At 35.3% G+C, this 15,996-nt stretch overlaps 1 protein-coding gene across 1 annotated transcript in view; it reads right to left on the bottom strand.

The window, feature by feature from the left end:
• FAM120B (family with sequence similarity 120B) overlaps window positions 1-15,996 on the bottom strand; it is a 53,532-nt gene that overhangs the window by 32,968 nt on the left and 4,568 nt on the right. Inside the window, 4 exon segments of the mRNA XM_032985190.2 lie at window positions 784-956; window positions 7,263-7,340; window positions 7,343-7,357; window positions 13,588-13,768. Coding sequence (XP_032841081.2) covers window positions 784-956; window positions 7,263-7,340; window positions 7,343-7,357; window positions 13,588-13,768 — 447 coding nt within the window.

Genomic DNA, 15,996 nt, shown 5'->3' with positions numbered 1-15,996 from the left:
TGCAAAAGCAAAACAAAAGACAAAATGCAGTTCAGTGTAAGTAAGAATGCAGAGTTTATCATATTAGATAAAGGCATTATCATTTTCTCATGCTCAGAGAGGAAAATCTGCTTGTGAGATCAGCATATGAAAGAAAGGTGGCAAGTACAGACAATATATTAAATACATAAGAGAAAAGTAAATAATGAAGCAATATTGTATTTAATTTTGCATTCCTTTTTATTACAATTAAGGTAGTCTGCAGGCTGCCAAATGTTTGGAATTATAACAGAACTGCTACCTAATAATCCTCTATCACTCAGAATTTAATGAGAAGAACCATATTCTCAATTCTGGCTTGAAACTGAGTAGATTGACAAAACTGTGTGAAAAAGTAGAGCTGACTAAATATGTATATTGTCTGTTTGCACATCCTAGTCACCAGAGGGAATGTCTTCTTTTGACAACACAAACCAAGCACAAAACGAGAAGCTTTAATTTGCAAACAGATTCCCAAAAGTGGGGGAAATCCCTCAGTTTATACTCCCTCTGTTAAAATGCCCAAGGGGCTTTGTCATGGGCATGTGTGAATTATGATTAACTACTAAAAATCTCAAGTGTTTCTTGAACACGATGATGCATGTTAAATGGTGTAATTAAAAATACTGTAATGCAGTACTATTATATTTGATCAACTATGTCTACAGTGAGGATTAAGAGAAAAATCCAGCACAGGCTAGCAAGAAACATTTTATTAGTCAATCACAGGTGACAGCTATAAGAAAAAGCAACAGTCCCAGTTACCTGCATCATAAGATAGGCCAGCAAGCAGCAGAATGCTGCAACAGGTGCTTCTAGAGCTTGGAGCTCTTCCATCCTGTCCTGAAGGTGAAAGCATGCCAGAAATGTACTATACCGTTGCTTTTCCACATCAGGTCCTTTGGCAAACCACAGTGTTTTCAAATTAGGTGTTCCACCTACAAAAGAAATCCATTCATTTCTCTTGGCAGCAACAAGATAAAACATGCCTACCTCATTACAATCTGAAAGGAAACAACTGATCTGCTCTTGGCACTTGCAAGGACCACAGAGCTGAAAATAAAATGTATTAGACTAAACTGGGAATTTAAAAAAAAAAAAAAAAAAAAAAAAAAGGACAGTATTTAAACAAATTCTATTGAATACAGGCATATTTAAGCAGAGTGAACTGAATTCAATTGTTACAACAATATAGACAACTTTGAGACATCAAAGGCTTTTACACTTTGCAAGAATAGTTTGCCTACAAGTGTGCCCTTTCCCTTGGGGATCCACAGCATTAAATGAGGTTAGTTTTGTCATAAAATAGTGATTCAGCAGAAAACAACCATATCTGTTTCTTCTTTCTCTCTCTTAGAGCTAGCGTATCACAGGTCCTTGAAGAATCTTCACATTGCCTCCCTTATATCATCTGTTTTAACAAACAAACTGATCACCTATGCCATTTGCTGGCAAACACCCATTCTCCACAAAAACCTGTGCTAGTATGACTCCTTTGCGGTAGGTTCACGTTTGGGAACAAAACCCAAGGCTATCTAGTATTTTGCACTCCCAAGGCTATTGTATGTAACATTGTTGCAAAGACACACAAAAAAATGCAATCAGTTATGTACAGTGTATCTTTCCAGACTTTCTACAGTATCATTCACCCTGGGCTCTAAAACCTTACTATTCACCCCATGTTGCCATCTCCCAACTTGTGGCATGCGTGAACCAATGTAAAATTTGCTTCCCATTTAAATTACATTTAATCCATTATCAAAATAAACATTAACGTACGTGAAATAACAGAACAGCTAACCGGTTATGCCTAAGAATCCCAATTACAGACAGAACCCTCCCATAAAGTACTGCTGCTTCTGTAGTTAAATCAAACGAGGTGTGAATTTTAAATGTGGACTAATTAAGCTACATTTGGTAACACGTTTTCCTTTTTTTTTTTTTTTTTTTTTTTTTGTGTGTGACATGCAGCAGCTGTAGTCCAGTTAGGATCACTTGGGGATAATAAATGGTTAAAGTGACAAGGTGCTGAAATCCACATAGACGATGTTTATTTAGCCAAGAAAGCCCATTAACCAAATGGTACTAATTCTTTGGAGAGGGGGAAACTAGAAGTATTTTCTTTCTTCATCTCCCTGGATGAAAGTTTCTTACTATTTTTAAGACTAACTCTCCCATCAAAAGTTTTAGCCGTGTAAAGAACTATCATCATACACTTTGTAAGTTTCTAAACAATTTTGTGGAGAAATATATATATATATTAAGAAAAAATACCAGTTGCTTGATTGGAGTTGGAAATGCAGGTTTGTGATAACACAAATACTGGCACTGAGCAGACCAGTACAGACAGCACAATAAGACTCAGATTATTGGTTTTGATACTGGTAATTGCTGCCTTAAGGAAAAAAGAGAAAAGAAAAAAGAAGACTGACTTCCAAGAAGAAAAGCAAATATAACATGCATAAAAACAAAATAAAGCCAACTTTTCCTACCAAAGCTAAGCAACTTTAATGTGTGAGACAATTTTTACATGGGTAAGCTCATATAGTTTTGATGGTTTCTGCTTTCCAGAAGGTTCCCAGTCAGCTGCATATGAAGAGATAACACCAAGAATCAGTTAAAGGAAAGTACTCTTTCCATCTGTACAGTTTGGTTTTTTTTTTTTTAAATGAATTGCATCCAGGGGTATACCTAATAATAGAAATCCTTCTTTCTTCAGAGTAAAACTAGGAACTACATCAATAATCAAGATTTCATATCTATATTGAGAGAGCTCAGCAAAAAATTCAAGACATCTCTTCCATAAACAGCTTCTTACACTTTCAGAAACAACATCTACTTGTGCCTGGGAAAAAGAGGTACTGATGAATTATGAGTTATTTACTCTGGGAAAGAAAACTCGACACTATCTCCTTTTGGAACATACCAACCAAAAGCCTTATTTTTCCGAAAGGATCTCTTCTACATATGATTAAATTCCATGTAATACACAAGAGAGCGCCATTATATTAACCCTTAAATGAAACATAGGTAAAACAAAGAAACAAATACACTAAAATCTCTCCCATCGTACATATAATCAGCAACAGACCTAAGATTCATATACAGTAGAACTCCAAAACTGTTCTCTGCTTTAGTTGCATCCTCACTACATACACTCAGAAAACATTCCTGAAAGAGAGAAATTTAGTTGGACAGGGAGCAGGAATATTTTACTTTCTGAACACATCTAAATATTTACTAAATTAAGCTAAAAAAACCCACCTAAAACTGAGTAACAAAAGGGAAACAGAACAAAACATACTTATATATATATATATTGATACATCTTTACTGTAAATATTAGTCATGAGAAAATTATCTATTCTACTGGGGTTGTAGGGACCACAAGTTCCTATGAATTACAGAGAGATACTCAAACACTGCATATGCTTATGGTTATTCTCAACATGCTCAAAACTGTGTGAAAACTGTATTCAGTACTATGTAAACTGTAGGCCCCGGGAACTCCAAGAGCATCATGAAGACCTCCACGGAGGTCAAGAGATACTATTTTACTAAACACAAAAGCAGACAATCAACAATTGGAGTGAAAAAATCAATGACTGAATTATTTTTTTCCTGTTTCCTTTCCACTCACACATTTAAAGACATTGTCACATAGAAAGCATCATGATAAACAAGAGTATCTCAAGGGAATACATAAATATTTACTTCATTTGTTTGAACTTCAAGAACTGATTTATGAATATGCAGTGCATGGAAAAGTTGTAGAATGCATTAATACTATGAAACCATTGAACTCAAGGCTTGTACAAAGGAGATCCTTGCATCCATACCAACTTAAAACATGTCATCATTGTGTATATAGGTATAAATGTATGATATTAACTGTTCATGTATATTTGAAGTAATGACTATTGAAATTTCATTTTATAAGACCAGTAATACAACTTCAACACTTCACCATTTAATATGCTAATGTAAATACTGAGCAATAAAAATAACCTTATAAAAATGTACCAATATTAACTTGTCAAGAACTGGACAATTTTAAAGATGCCATAAACCCAAATGCCACTTAAATCTGACCATTAAAGAAACATTTCAGAGACAGCATTTTGAATATAAGTGTATCCGTAACATACTTCTGTAAGATGCAATGATTAGAATACTGAAAGTACATCCAAACTCCCATGGTATGAAGCTACAATATCCTACACATTTTCAGAACTAAAATGAGAAGCAGAATCCATACATTTCCAGTAAAGACTTTAAAACTTCCACTGTTCCATATAAACTGCACACATATCAAACAGATCTGCTATGTTCACAAGATATGGATGTTAAACAGTACTTTCTTGGATCACAGATCTTCTAGCAAAATTAATTTCTCAGAAACATTTTTATCAATTTAAGTGGTGCTCTGTCGATGTGTGGGAAAAATCATGATCACAGTAATTCAACTGAAAAGAAATATTCCAGAAGGGAGAAAGAGACAGAGAATGCAAGCAAGTACAGATGCTAATTCAGAAGACTGTCTCTCTCAAGAAAAAAACATACATATAATGCACACTATATTTTAAATATATTTTAAACTATCATCTTACAGCCTCTAGGATTTGGTGGTTTTTTGTTGTGTTTGTTGGTTTTGTTTGTTTGTTTGTTTGTTTTTGGTTTGGTTTGGTTTTTTTTTTTTTTTTTTTTTTAAATAAGGCTAACATTCAATCTATGACCTGCAAGCTTTTCAGATGCAAGACAGTTCTGGTTTATACACATGCAAAAAATCAGTGGGAATTCTACTTTTTTTTTTTTAAAGATTAATGAAAAATTTTAAATATTTATGGTTATGTGCATTACAGTTCCAAGTTCAGATCAAATATTCTTTCTCCAGACTTTTTAATCTAAATCAAACTTAAAAGAGTCAGGATTTCCCATATATTCTCAGTACCACTGTAAAGTAGTTGTGATGATGAGGTTATATTTTTTTCCAAAAGAGATAAAACAAATAACCTTCCCAGATTCATTGCACCAGTGATTTTTCAAATAGTTTCTGGCAAGGTTTTTTCTCTTTTTGAGTAACCTGATCTTGATTGACAGCTTTGAACTCTAACTTCCTATAACAACTTCTTTAAATTTAGCTCTAAATATGACCCTTGTCTGAAAAATGTGATGCACTGTTGAGAACCTTATTTGGTGAATTAGAAAGTCATGCTGTGGAAAATAAAAGATGCATGAGCGAATGTAAGGCATACAAATATGGACTGTAAAAATTTTAGAAAAATATTTGTTCACTGAAGGAACGACAACAGAGCACTAAAAATAAACACTACAAGTCCTCCTCCCTTTTTTTAATAGTTTGCTTGAACAGCCTTTCATTACAGAGTTAGTAAAGATTATGGCGAAGATGCTGTTTTAATAAACTCCTCTTATGTAGTTGCTATAAACAAACACACACAGTGATTTTAAATCCTGTTTATTGTCAACATGAAGGTGGGTTCTATGTGTAGCATGTTTGCAGAGCAGTAGAACCAGAGTATGTGAGATTCAGTGGATTCCTCTCCAGAAAGGGAGGAAGGTACTATACTATCTGGGAAGGAAAATTTCAAATATAGAGTATATTTGCCATGCAAACTGAAACGTAACTACGTAGGTATGTTATACTTCACTGAGTTTTGTTTGCTTGTTTTACAAATACACACTCCCAGATCATTGTATGCTGAAATAAAACAGTTGTGCAGGACAGACTGATCAATTTTTACCCTACATATTCATATCCTTTGGAAAATTTCACAGCAATTTCATGCTATCATCAAGTTAATTAGATAATCACTCTCTTAATATTGTCCAGTACCCCTGATACAATGAAACTACTGTATGTAAAATTAAATCTTATTTGTATTTTGTCCATATAACTAATTTCTTTCCAAACAGTTCCCTTCGAAAGGATTTTGAAAAGGCTGATATCTAAAGAGCAACTGGTTTTCCTTCATCGTTGAGTTTAAAGACTCTCATTAAAGATACAATTTTTAAATATGAAGATAAACATATAATCTTAGGATACCTTAAAAGAAAATTTACTGTAACCCTAGAAAAATAAAAACAAGGAAGTTCTAAAGCAATCCCTAAGCAAAAAAGGAAACAAACAAACAAACAAACCCCAAACAACAACAAACAAACCCCACAAAAAAAAAAACAAAAAAAACCAAAAAAAAAACCAGTGGATGCATTTCAACTTCTTCAGAATCTGGATTTAGACCATATCAGAATAAGCACTGCTACAGAAAGCCGTGGGTACTGAGGGAACAAGCGCTAGTAATTAATCTCAAAAAGTCAAGTAGATAATAATTTTTCTTAACAAGATACCAGTGATACTGTATATCAGTGGAATTATTTGATTTCATATGAAAGACTAAAAAAAACTCTGAGCTCCTGATCGACATGATAGCAGATGACTAGACAAAGAGAGAGCTGTGTGTGTAAAGATAGAGGGGTTATACTTCAGTAGCATGGACAAATGAAAAAATAGAACAATTTTCTATCTGAAATAACAAAATTAATACAGTGCTGTTTACTTCCTATCCTAAACTTGTATTGCATGATACAATTTAGTGATAAAGAGATGAGCATATACAGTGCTCAATCTTTTCACTAAAGTGTACGATACTTCCTCTTAAATGTACCTCATTGCTCATAACACTAATTTCACTAAGAGTATTCATGAATGCGTCCTTTACCAAAGGAAAGAAGATAAAACCACACAAAATACTTGATGCTTAAGACAGTAGAAACAGATAGCCTAACTATTTTTTTACTGAAAGCCAGATTCTCTTTTTGGGTTGTCACAGGTGATTTTAAAACTACCCTTTTTCATATTCTTTGCCAGTCTTGTTAACACATTCTCTCAAACAGCTTAACTGAAGAATTTTAACATGGCCCTATACACCACATGTGATGGCCTCAGAACAGTAGAACCTCTAAGAAATTGTTTGCATTTTAGAACTGATGTTTGCATTACCACGGGGTTTAACAAGACATGGTAATAACATGTAGCTCAAAGCTGAATCCTGTTATAATTACACAGGGTAATTCAAAGCAATTACAGGCATGCAGCATTTCTACTTTAGCTCCTTGTTCTCCACAGTCATTTTGGATTCCATATCAAACATGTGATGATGGATTGTCTAACCTGTTTTTAGTGATGTCATTATTTCAGTTCAGATTTAAATAAATTTTTATTCTACCTGGAATAGAAGGTTGTACAGGTTGTATCAGCTCTGGCTGCTGCAGAGGATTTCCAAAATAGACAAACCACTCTTTACCAAAGGATTTTCTCCACCTAAAAAAGACAGAACAGGATCAGTAAGTCAAAGGCAAGTATTGACACTAGTGTAAAAGTTGGAAGCAGTAGTGATCAGGATTCTAAAGTAATAGAAGGCACTTCATAATGACTTGTTTGCTCAGCTTCTTTAAAAACAAACCAAGAAAAATTAGTTTTAGTATCTTTATGACAAATCATCAGAACAAATTAAGAGAGTTTGAATAATGTATTATAAACATCAGTTTGGAGTTGGGAACTGCAGCCAAAAATCTAAGTACAAGAGTCTGTGGAAAACATTCTAAACTGGCTTTCAGCCAATTTTAGGCCTGCCCATTCCAAGGCAGTTCAGGAAGCTGTGGAGGCATCTGGCATAGCTTAGGGACCTACATGAGCTACCTCAGTCTCTCAGGGCTGTCACACTGCCACATATGCAGGCAGTCTTTAATATGATTCTCCTCCCAACTTGCCCGGACGTTTCCTGTGTTAGGGTTTGAGACAAAATCTTTATAAGGAGGCCTTGATGGCTATTTGAAAGCTGACAGCAATGGAGTCATCTCACCATCAGAGTTTTTACAGCCCATTGTTCCAGATCTTTAATCTAGTATAAAGGAATTATTTATGCATAATAGCTCAAGTAGCTTCCTACCCCCTAACCTCAACTCTGCCCCACCTCTCAGTAAAGAATAGAGTTTCTCTTTAATTAAAAATTTCACTACTTGAGTTGTGCATCTAACTACTTGATGCTTTTAAAAAAAAAAAATAAATAAACAAGAAACAAATGAAAATAGCCTCAAAAAAAGTTCAAGCATTTAAGAATTTTTTAAATTCAGTCTATCCAATTTTCCAATAGTCAGTTCATAATCATTCTAAAGCAAGTCTTAATAAAAAAAAAAAAAACAAAACAAAAAAAAAAAAACAAAAAAAAAAAAAAAAAAAAAACAAAAAACAACTAGAATCATTATCATTGTTATAAATAGTGCTTCTGTATTCTGTCCAGATTTTGCTTATGGTAACCGTGTCAGTGCTCTAAATTCCCACTCTCTGTAGTCTGATAAACAATATGGAGTAAACAGATTTATCTAGTCCTGGGCACTTGGAATCGTGTTTTCAAATCTCTTCCAGGCAAATCTCAATGCTTTTCCCCCCCACCCCATTCCCTTGTCCATTTCCAGATTCACAGAATTGCAACTCTAATTCCTTCCAGCTTTCACCCAGTGCTGAAGCCACTGTTCTTAAAAATTCCTGCCTTTTATCAACAATTCCAATCAATTCCATCACTTTACTGCACAAGTATTTCTGATGCCACATTACGAATCCTAATCAAAAACTTGACCTAGCTTAAAACAAACCAAACAAATATTTCCAACACTACCCCCTTCCCTCCACCACCCCAAAAACTTTGATCACATTACTTTCTTGATCTCATTCATGGCTCAATGCTGCAAATGACTGTTGGCACGAATGAATGAGTAGTGTGCTATAGTGCAAGGGCAAAAATTTCTCAGATGGAATTCTAGTGTCAAGGATAAGAGAGGGGGAAAAGAATGCTACAAAATCTGTTTTACAGCCTTTCTTTATTTCCTTCCTTATGCATGGACCTGAAGCACAAACTCACAATAAAGGTAAGGGATTGAAGAACAAAAAGCTTGACTATGAGGGACTACACCTGGCTTGCCATGCTTCACTGTTTAAAAACTGACAACATTAGCAATAAAATGAAAAATGTCTATGCTGGGAAAGAAAAAAAAAAAAAAAAAGCCTTAAACTGCACATTCCAGTAGCTGAATAGTCTAACATCTTGATTATAAATTATTGCTTATGAAAATGCTATTTCATGAACAAAACCCTCCAATTTAATATCCTAAAGTCACTTTCAGAAACATTCTGATATTTTAGCATTCTGGTTTAAGATTTATTATGTAAATTAATCATCTTTATTCAATCTCTTCAGCTCAACTCAGCCTCCCGAATTTTAGGCTGGCTTCTTAAGGAAGCAAGCCTAATACAATTAGGATGTCTGTCTTGTAATTAATTCATGGATGCACTGTTCTATTTCAACTAAATTGGATAGAGAAGAGATTTCAAATGTATTAAATTCCTATACAATTTGTGAAAACGGTAACTCAGCTGACAGAGAGATCCTATTAGAGCACCAACTGAAAGAAAGGCAGGAAAGTCAAGTGACCTGTTGTATCTGAACACACTGCATGGCAAATCAATACACAAGTAGCTATGGAAGAGCTAAAGATGCATTAAAAGGTAGATGGGATTTGGGGAGAGCAGGAGGCAATAGGGACCATACTTGAGAACACCATGTATCGCAGGAGGGAGTTGCCAAGGACATGGGGATAAGTTAAGATGCTAGGAAGGAGCATGGAAATATATTTGCTGAGGGGAAGCTGGTGGGGATAGTCAGTCTTTATGTGTTCCACAACTCATAAAACAACTTACCAAAATGCTTCTTGATTCCAAATGCCAGTGAAATACTATTCTTACATCACCCATTATGCTCAAGCACAGTAAAAACAGAAGTCAACAGGAAACCTCTAGTTTTGTTCTTTTAATGCATGTGAATGTTGGTACAGGATGTAGCACCACATCAGCTGAGTGCTTTTCACTATTACAGTCCATTAGTAACAAAAGTATATTACTGTTCACACAAGTAGCCAAATAAATATAGCTGAAAGCAAGGTCCTGCAAACTGACAGCACATTAACATACCAAGAACAAAATGGAGACATGATTACTAAATGCCAACCCTCCCTGCCTGGAAATATCTCTGGAAAAAAATCAGTAATTTCTCAAATTTTCTTCCCCACAATGCACATACCAAATATCACCAATGAAATTCAAAAAATAGCAGTTCCTTTGTTAAAATAGATTCTAAACAACCTGTGGAAGCACTGCTTAGGCAGTATAAGGAAAATTTCAACTATGTGCAAAACACAAAACATGAGACAGTTGGAAACGCTGTTATGTGTGGTTCCTCTACACCTGCACCAATGCCAGCCCTCCTGAGTGGTCACTGGTGATAACCAGCAAAAATTCTGCTAATGGACTCTTTTTGACAGTGTCAAAGTGAGGGTCAGTCTGGCCTGCTAATGTTAGAACTGGGAGTGATGCCAGGATTTCCAGGAGCTGGCCACGGGCTTAGGCTACATTACACAACCTCCTAATTGGCAGCAGTCACTCAGGTGCAGGTATTTCCATGGACTGCACCAGTGCTAAAGCCTGCTGGCTTTGTTCTGAACTCTTTGCACACAAAAGAGCAAGCTTGGCTGGTCTATCAAGGTGCATTATTTACTGTTATTTTCCCCTCCTTCTTGAATTTTTCCAACTGCACTGTTTTTCTAGGAAAGATGCTAAAAGTTGACCATTTATATATCACTTTATGCAATATTCCACATAATGATCAGAAATAGCTCATTAATTATAAAAATAGTTTTAAAACACACAGGCAACAGATGCCATGTTATCAGGATCACTATCAATCCCCTATTTATTTTTGTAGGGTCAAAATAAGGCTGTGATTCTAGCAACATTTCCCTGAGTAAAGGTACACACATGCTTACCATATACCAAACCATATCAAGGTCATAGCTACATGAGCAATCCTTTCAGCAGCACTGCTAACCTTTACAGGCAACCAATGATTTGCTCATTCCCACTGCCTGCCATTCCCTTGGGCTGTTTCACCACAGCTGTTTGTGGCTACACAGAGAGTCAGATGGGGAAACAGAACCAGGCTAGTTACCTGACTGCAAGAAAGGGAGGGAAGAGAGAGAGAGGGGCTATTTTCAGTTTCTTAAACTAGGCCACCACACAGCTGCACAAACAGCTGCACCAGCACAACTGAGAGGTTGCACAGGGACTGAAATGAGTGGCTGTGCAATAGAAATACTTAAATTGGCACCAACAGCAAAAGAAACACTCATCACACTATGGCTTCAGGCAGTGGCATGATCTAGGTGAGTGACTTCAAAGGATATGACAACATCCAGCTCCTAAGGATTCTCGGGTCTCTTAATCACCCTTGGAAATCTCAATCTAGACATTCAAAACTAACAGTTTCTTGTTTCAGGGTAGAGGAAACAGTTTACATTATTTTGAACCTGTTCTTACTAAAACTGTAAATGCTGCTTTTACTAAATGTTGGCTGTTTGCTCTCCCTATTCAACAGTAAATAAGCAGATTTGAAAACTGCAAAGAGGTCAGTTTCCAACACAGGAATCTTGTAATTGAGGGATCTTAAGGAATAAAAAAGAGGATCACAAACACATACATCTTCACTGCAAACTGGAACATTGTGTAGAGTTAGCCAAGTTAGCTTCAAATGAGCTACATCAGCAACTGCATCACAATGGTAGCAGACTCCACATGGACTAATTTAATTGGTTGACTCCTTCCAATAAACTCTTTTTTAATGCTAATCCAAAGTAATTCTACATTATAACACAACCTACATACAGCACATGTTACTTTTTCTCATCTACCCCTCATCAAATTATAAAAAACAGTCAACTTGACCTCATCTGAGGGAAACTGGCAAAGGATTCTACGTACTCTGTAAAGAACAAAACTTCCTTGTAGGTCTAGCAGCAAATTAATAAAAAAATAATGCTTACATTTACTTAGGAATCCCCATATAGACTCTGATTAATGATCTAGATTCTTGACTTAGAAGCAGCTATACACTGGAATAAAAAAACAACCCATGAACTACTAGGAAGTGACATAGTTAAAGCTTGGGTTAGGGGCAAATATATGCACTAAAAATGCAGATTTACTAGGGGTGCCCATGCAGACACACTCTACCTACCTTTGTGGAAGGGTTAAGGATTGAGGGTGCACTATTATTTACTTTAGAAAATTATCTCTGGAATTTGAAGCAGAAACTGAGAACAAATAATACATGCTATCTGCGGTTTTATTCCAAAATCACTTTCCTAAAAGACCTCTCACATTCAAATTTCAGTTTCAGTAAGATTCTAAATTAATGTTTCTGTATTTCAACTCTAATCTTCTTCATCTGAGTACTACAAACATTGTAACACAAATGCAAATCTGCCTACTACCCTCCCATCTCGCAGCAACAATTGTTAATTAGAAGTTTTGTCTGGATGTTTCTGAAAACATCAATGAATATCCTGCTGCTTAGAGGAATAAACAAAACCCAACCAAATTATAATCGTCTACAAAATTTAAAGGCAGTAGGCCGAAAAATTAAAAATGACAGATATGCATGATTACCGCTGAGATTTTTGTTACTCTCTCCAGATGACTATGTTAACTCTGATTCAGTTTTTCCTATTTTTTTTTCCTATTATGGCACAACTTCAACCTCTAGTTGCTGAAGGAAGTCAGGCATTTAATTACCTTTCTGTGCCTTTCTAAGCACATAGTTTGAATATTAGGTCTGATGGCGGTGCACTTTCATCAACAAAATGTAAAGTGATTACCAAGGAAAAAATCAACATATTAAAAAGTATAAAAGTTCAGAACATTTTTAATTTTCAACTCACTGCCTAAAAGACGTTGTAAAGATAACATTTAACTAATGGAAGTCTTAAGAACATAAAATTTGTCCAAGGATGTGAATAAAGAATTCTCTGTCTTAAAGCAGAAGAATGTAAGCACAGATATAGATATTGATATACACACACACCTGCTACAGATTCTGTTTATACCACTGGATAAAGAAATCATACTTCTTGTACTTTGATGAAAGAACTAATAATCATGGGCATGACTATCTGCATTTGTATTACTACAATAACTACACTATCCACTGTTCCTAAAACTGCAGACTTAAAATCAACAGAAGCTAAAACTGTAACAGTGCATTCCTGTTTTGCATAAGAGTATTACAACTCACTAATTCATCAGGAGCTACACTAATCAAAGAAACATAAGGTTTCATATCCTCTCAAGTTTTCAAAGTCTTCTAAATTTCTTTGGTTTACTCAATCTTTTGATCATTAACAACTTTCACAACTTCCCGTTTAACAAGGAAAAAACCTCCAATTTTTAAAAATCTCTTTAAAAATCTCTGAAATTCAACAGCATATAGAAAAACTGCAATTTCATTGTCACATTTTCTCTTGATTCCTTAAGAAGTACACTTCAGCTGCCCACAGTTTTTATCCTAAATGTCATGTTGACATAGCCACTGAAACAATGAATTCAAGATTTCATATTTCAAAACTGAAAGTATGCTTGAATAATGGTGTAAGTAGTTTAATTCTTACCTTTTCCAGATTCCAACAAGACAGAATAAATATGCTGACGAGCCGGGCGGTAGATAAGTGCCTGTCCAGGAATCTCTGTATCACATTCATCTTCCAAAGAGTTGCTGCAGGCAATCTCTCCATTACTCAGGATATTAAAGATTGTATAATTTTCAGATTGGATGTGCTGTTCTTTAGCTAACTGTTTGTTCAAAGAAGGAAGAAGACATTATCTCCAAAATTAAAAAGGATCAAAAAGTAAAAAAATGTATTCACTCTTTGAGGAAATAGTACTTCCTCTATCAGTAGAAATTGAGGGATTGGCCAGGAAGGGAACAAGTGCTTTTTGCTCTGCATTCTCTACATGTGTCACGCTAACTGTGTTATTTGAGTTGTGCCATCCATGCAGCTATCTCAGCCCAGACCACCGGTAAGAGTAAAATTCAGCATTTCTGCAGAATTCCCCTATCTGCAAACCTGGGAACTCAGCAGGTCAAAGCTGCAGTTAATCAGTGGGTCATGACTGATCAAAACTAGTTCTACTGAAATGTTATACTTTCAGAAGAAATTCTCACATGCGCATAAAATCAATTATAGGCTTCTGTGTACAATGCCAATCAACAGAGCATTTTCTTATAGCAATAAATTAATGGTTGCACTGGAAGAAATACTTCAGTATTCCTAATATGCGTAAACAATGTAATCCCACAAATCTACTTCTGTATAAAACGAAAGCAAAGAGTTAAGTATTTCTAAGCATGATTTGAATGGAGCATTGCACTATTTCATACAAGCCACTGTCAGATATGAGATCATTTGAAAACACCAGCTTCTTGCAATTTGCCAATAATCTACATATCCTAATGTACTGAAAAAAAAATACAAGCTGATTTCAATAGTAATGCTGTATTCAGTGCTTCATCTTGGAAAATATTTCTGATTTACAACTACAGTCAGCTAGAAAGTTATGTTCTTTTCCGAGAGAAGGATCAACATGAGGCTATGTCCTCAAGGTTGGAACTGAGCTGTGTATGTCATTTATGTGCAGTCCAGATTAGGTGCAAGGTAAGCAGAACTACATGTGGGTTTCAAAATATGAAGCAAAGCACACACATTGCATATACAAATATTTAAGCTCCTGTAACAAAACCAAAAGGCAAGTTAACATGTCTGCAATTTTGACTGTAATTTCCTTGGCCCAGGGACTGGCTTAACATAGGATTTACGTAGCAACAGTGAGGCATTCTTCAATGCAGTTTCTAAACATTATTATTTTATTACAGCAGTAGCTCAGCATGATGCTACAGAACTGCAATCCTTCAAATGAAAGATCAAGCCAAGGAATAATGACCACTTGTCATAAAGATCGCATGGTACATTCTCTTAAGGAGTAAGGATATTAGTCCTTATTGTCCTGGCCATAATCCAACCTAGGTAACTGCATTCTGGCTCATTTTTCCTTGCACTTCAAGCATCAACAGCATTTTTCAACACTTTATTAGGATGCAGAGTTGTTTGGTTTTTGGTTTTTTTTTTTTAAATAATGCATTCTATTTAACTACTACAGTCAAAAGTGACAAGTATTTTATCTATGTGTGGTTAGTAAAAAACCACAAAGATATCTGCAGTTTAGCTTAAATGAGCATTGCATAGGTTACAATATCGTTTTGAAATGTTTTAGAGTGTTTATAGAAAATGAAAATGTAAATTATAGGATTACTTTAGAGTAATATAAGGAAACAGAAAAAGTTTTAAAGAAAATGCTCAAGATAAGTAAAAGATAGAGATAAAAAAAAAAAGCTTTCTATTTGAAATCTATAGGTACCTAACAAAATAGGGACTAACATATGGCTAATATAGGGTCTAAACTACACTACCACATATAGATTTTTCTTTTTATTAAATCTCAATCTGTTATCTTAATTGCCATGAATTTTCATAATTGTACTCTAGAGTTACTACTATTGCATAAACTCTGATGCAAGGTAGCTCCATTTCTATCAGCCGGATAGGCTACCCTAATATATCCAATCTCCCAGGGTGACCCAATCTGACATACCATTTCTCACCCTAACACCAGCACATCTCTGCCCATGTGGGAAGCCTTAAGTGAAACATACAAGTGCAGTCCTGCCCTTTAAAGATTAACAAACCACTCAAAGTGCTTCTGGTTCATTCAGGGACAATGAATCTGAAGGATAATTAACTTGAACCAAAAATCACAAAATACAGTTTTATATGAAGTTGCCTCATCTCCTCCACAAGAGCAATTTCAACTCCTGTGTTCATAGCACAGTTCCCTTTGGTACCTTGACTGCATCTGCCAGGGACAGCCAAGCAGACTACTAACCAACTGTAGCTGACCTGTGGGTTCTCAAAGCAAAAAGAAAGTCATTACATTGTGCAATACATGGAAGTATTGGGAAGTAC

The sequence above is a fragment of the Tyto alba genome, unplaced genomic scaffold, assembly GCF_018691265.1.
Source record: "Tyto alba isolate M040663 unplaced genomic scaffold, T.alba_DEE_v4.0 Super-Scaffold_22, whole genome shotgun sequence".
Classification (NCBI taxonomy): Eukaryota; Metazoa; Chordata; class Aves; order Strigiformes; family Tytonidae; genus Tyto; species Tyto alba.
Note: the sequence above shows the minus strand (reverse complement) of the source record. Positions and strands in the feature narration are given on the sequence as shown.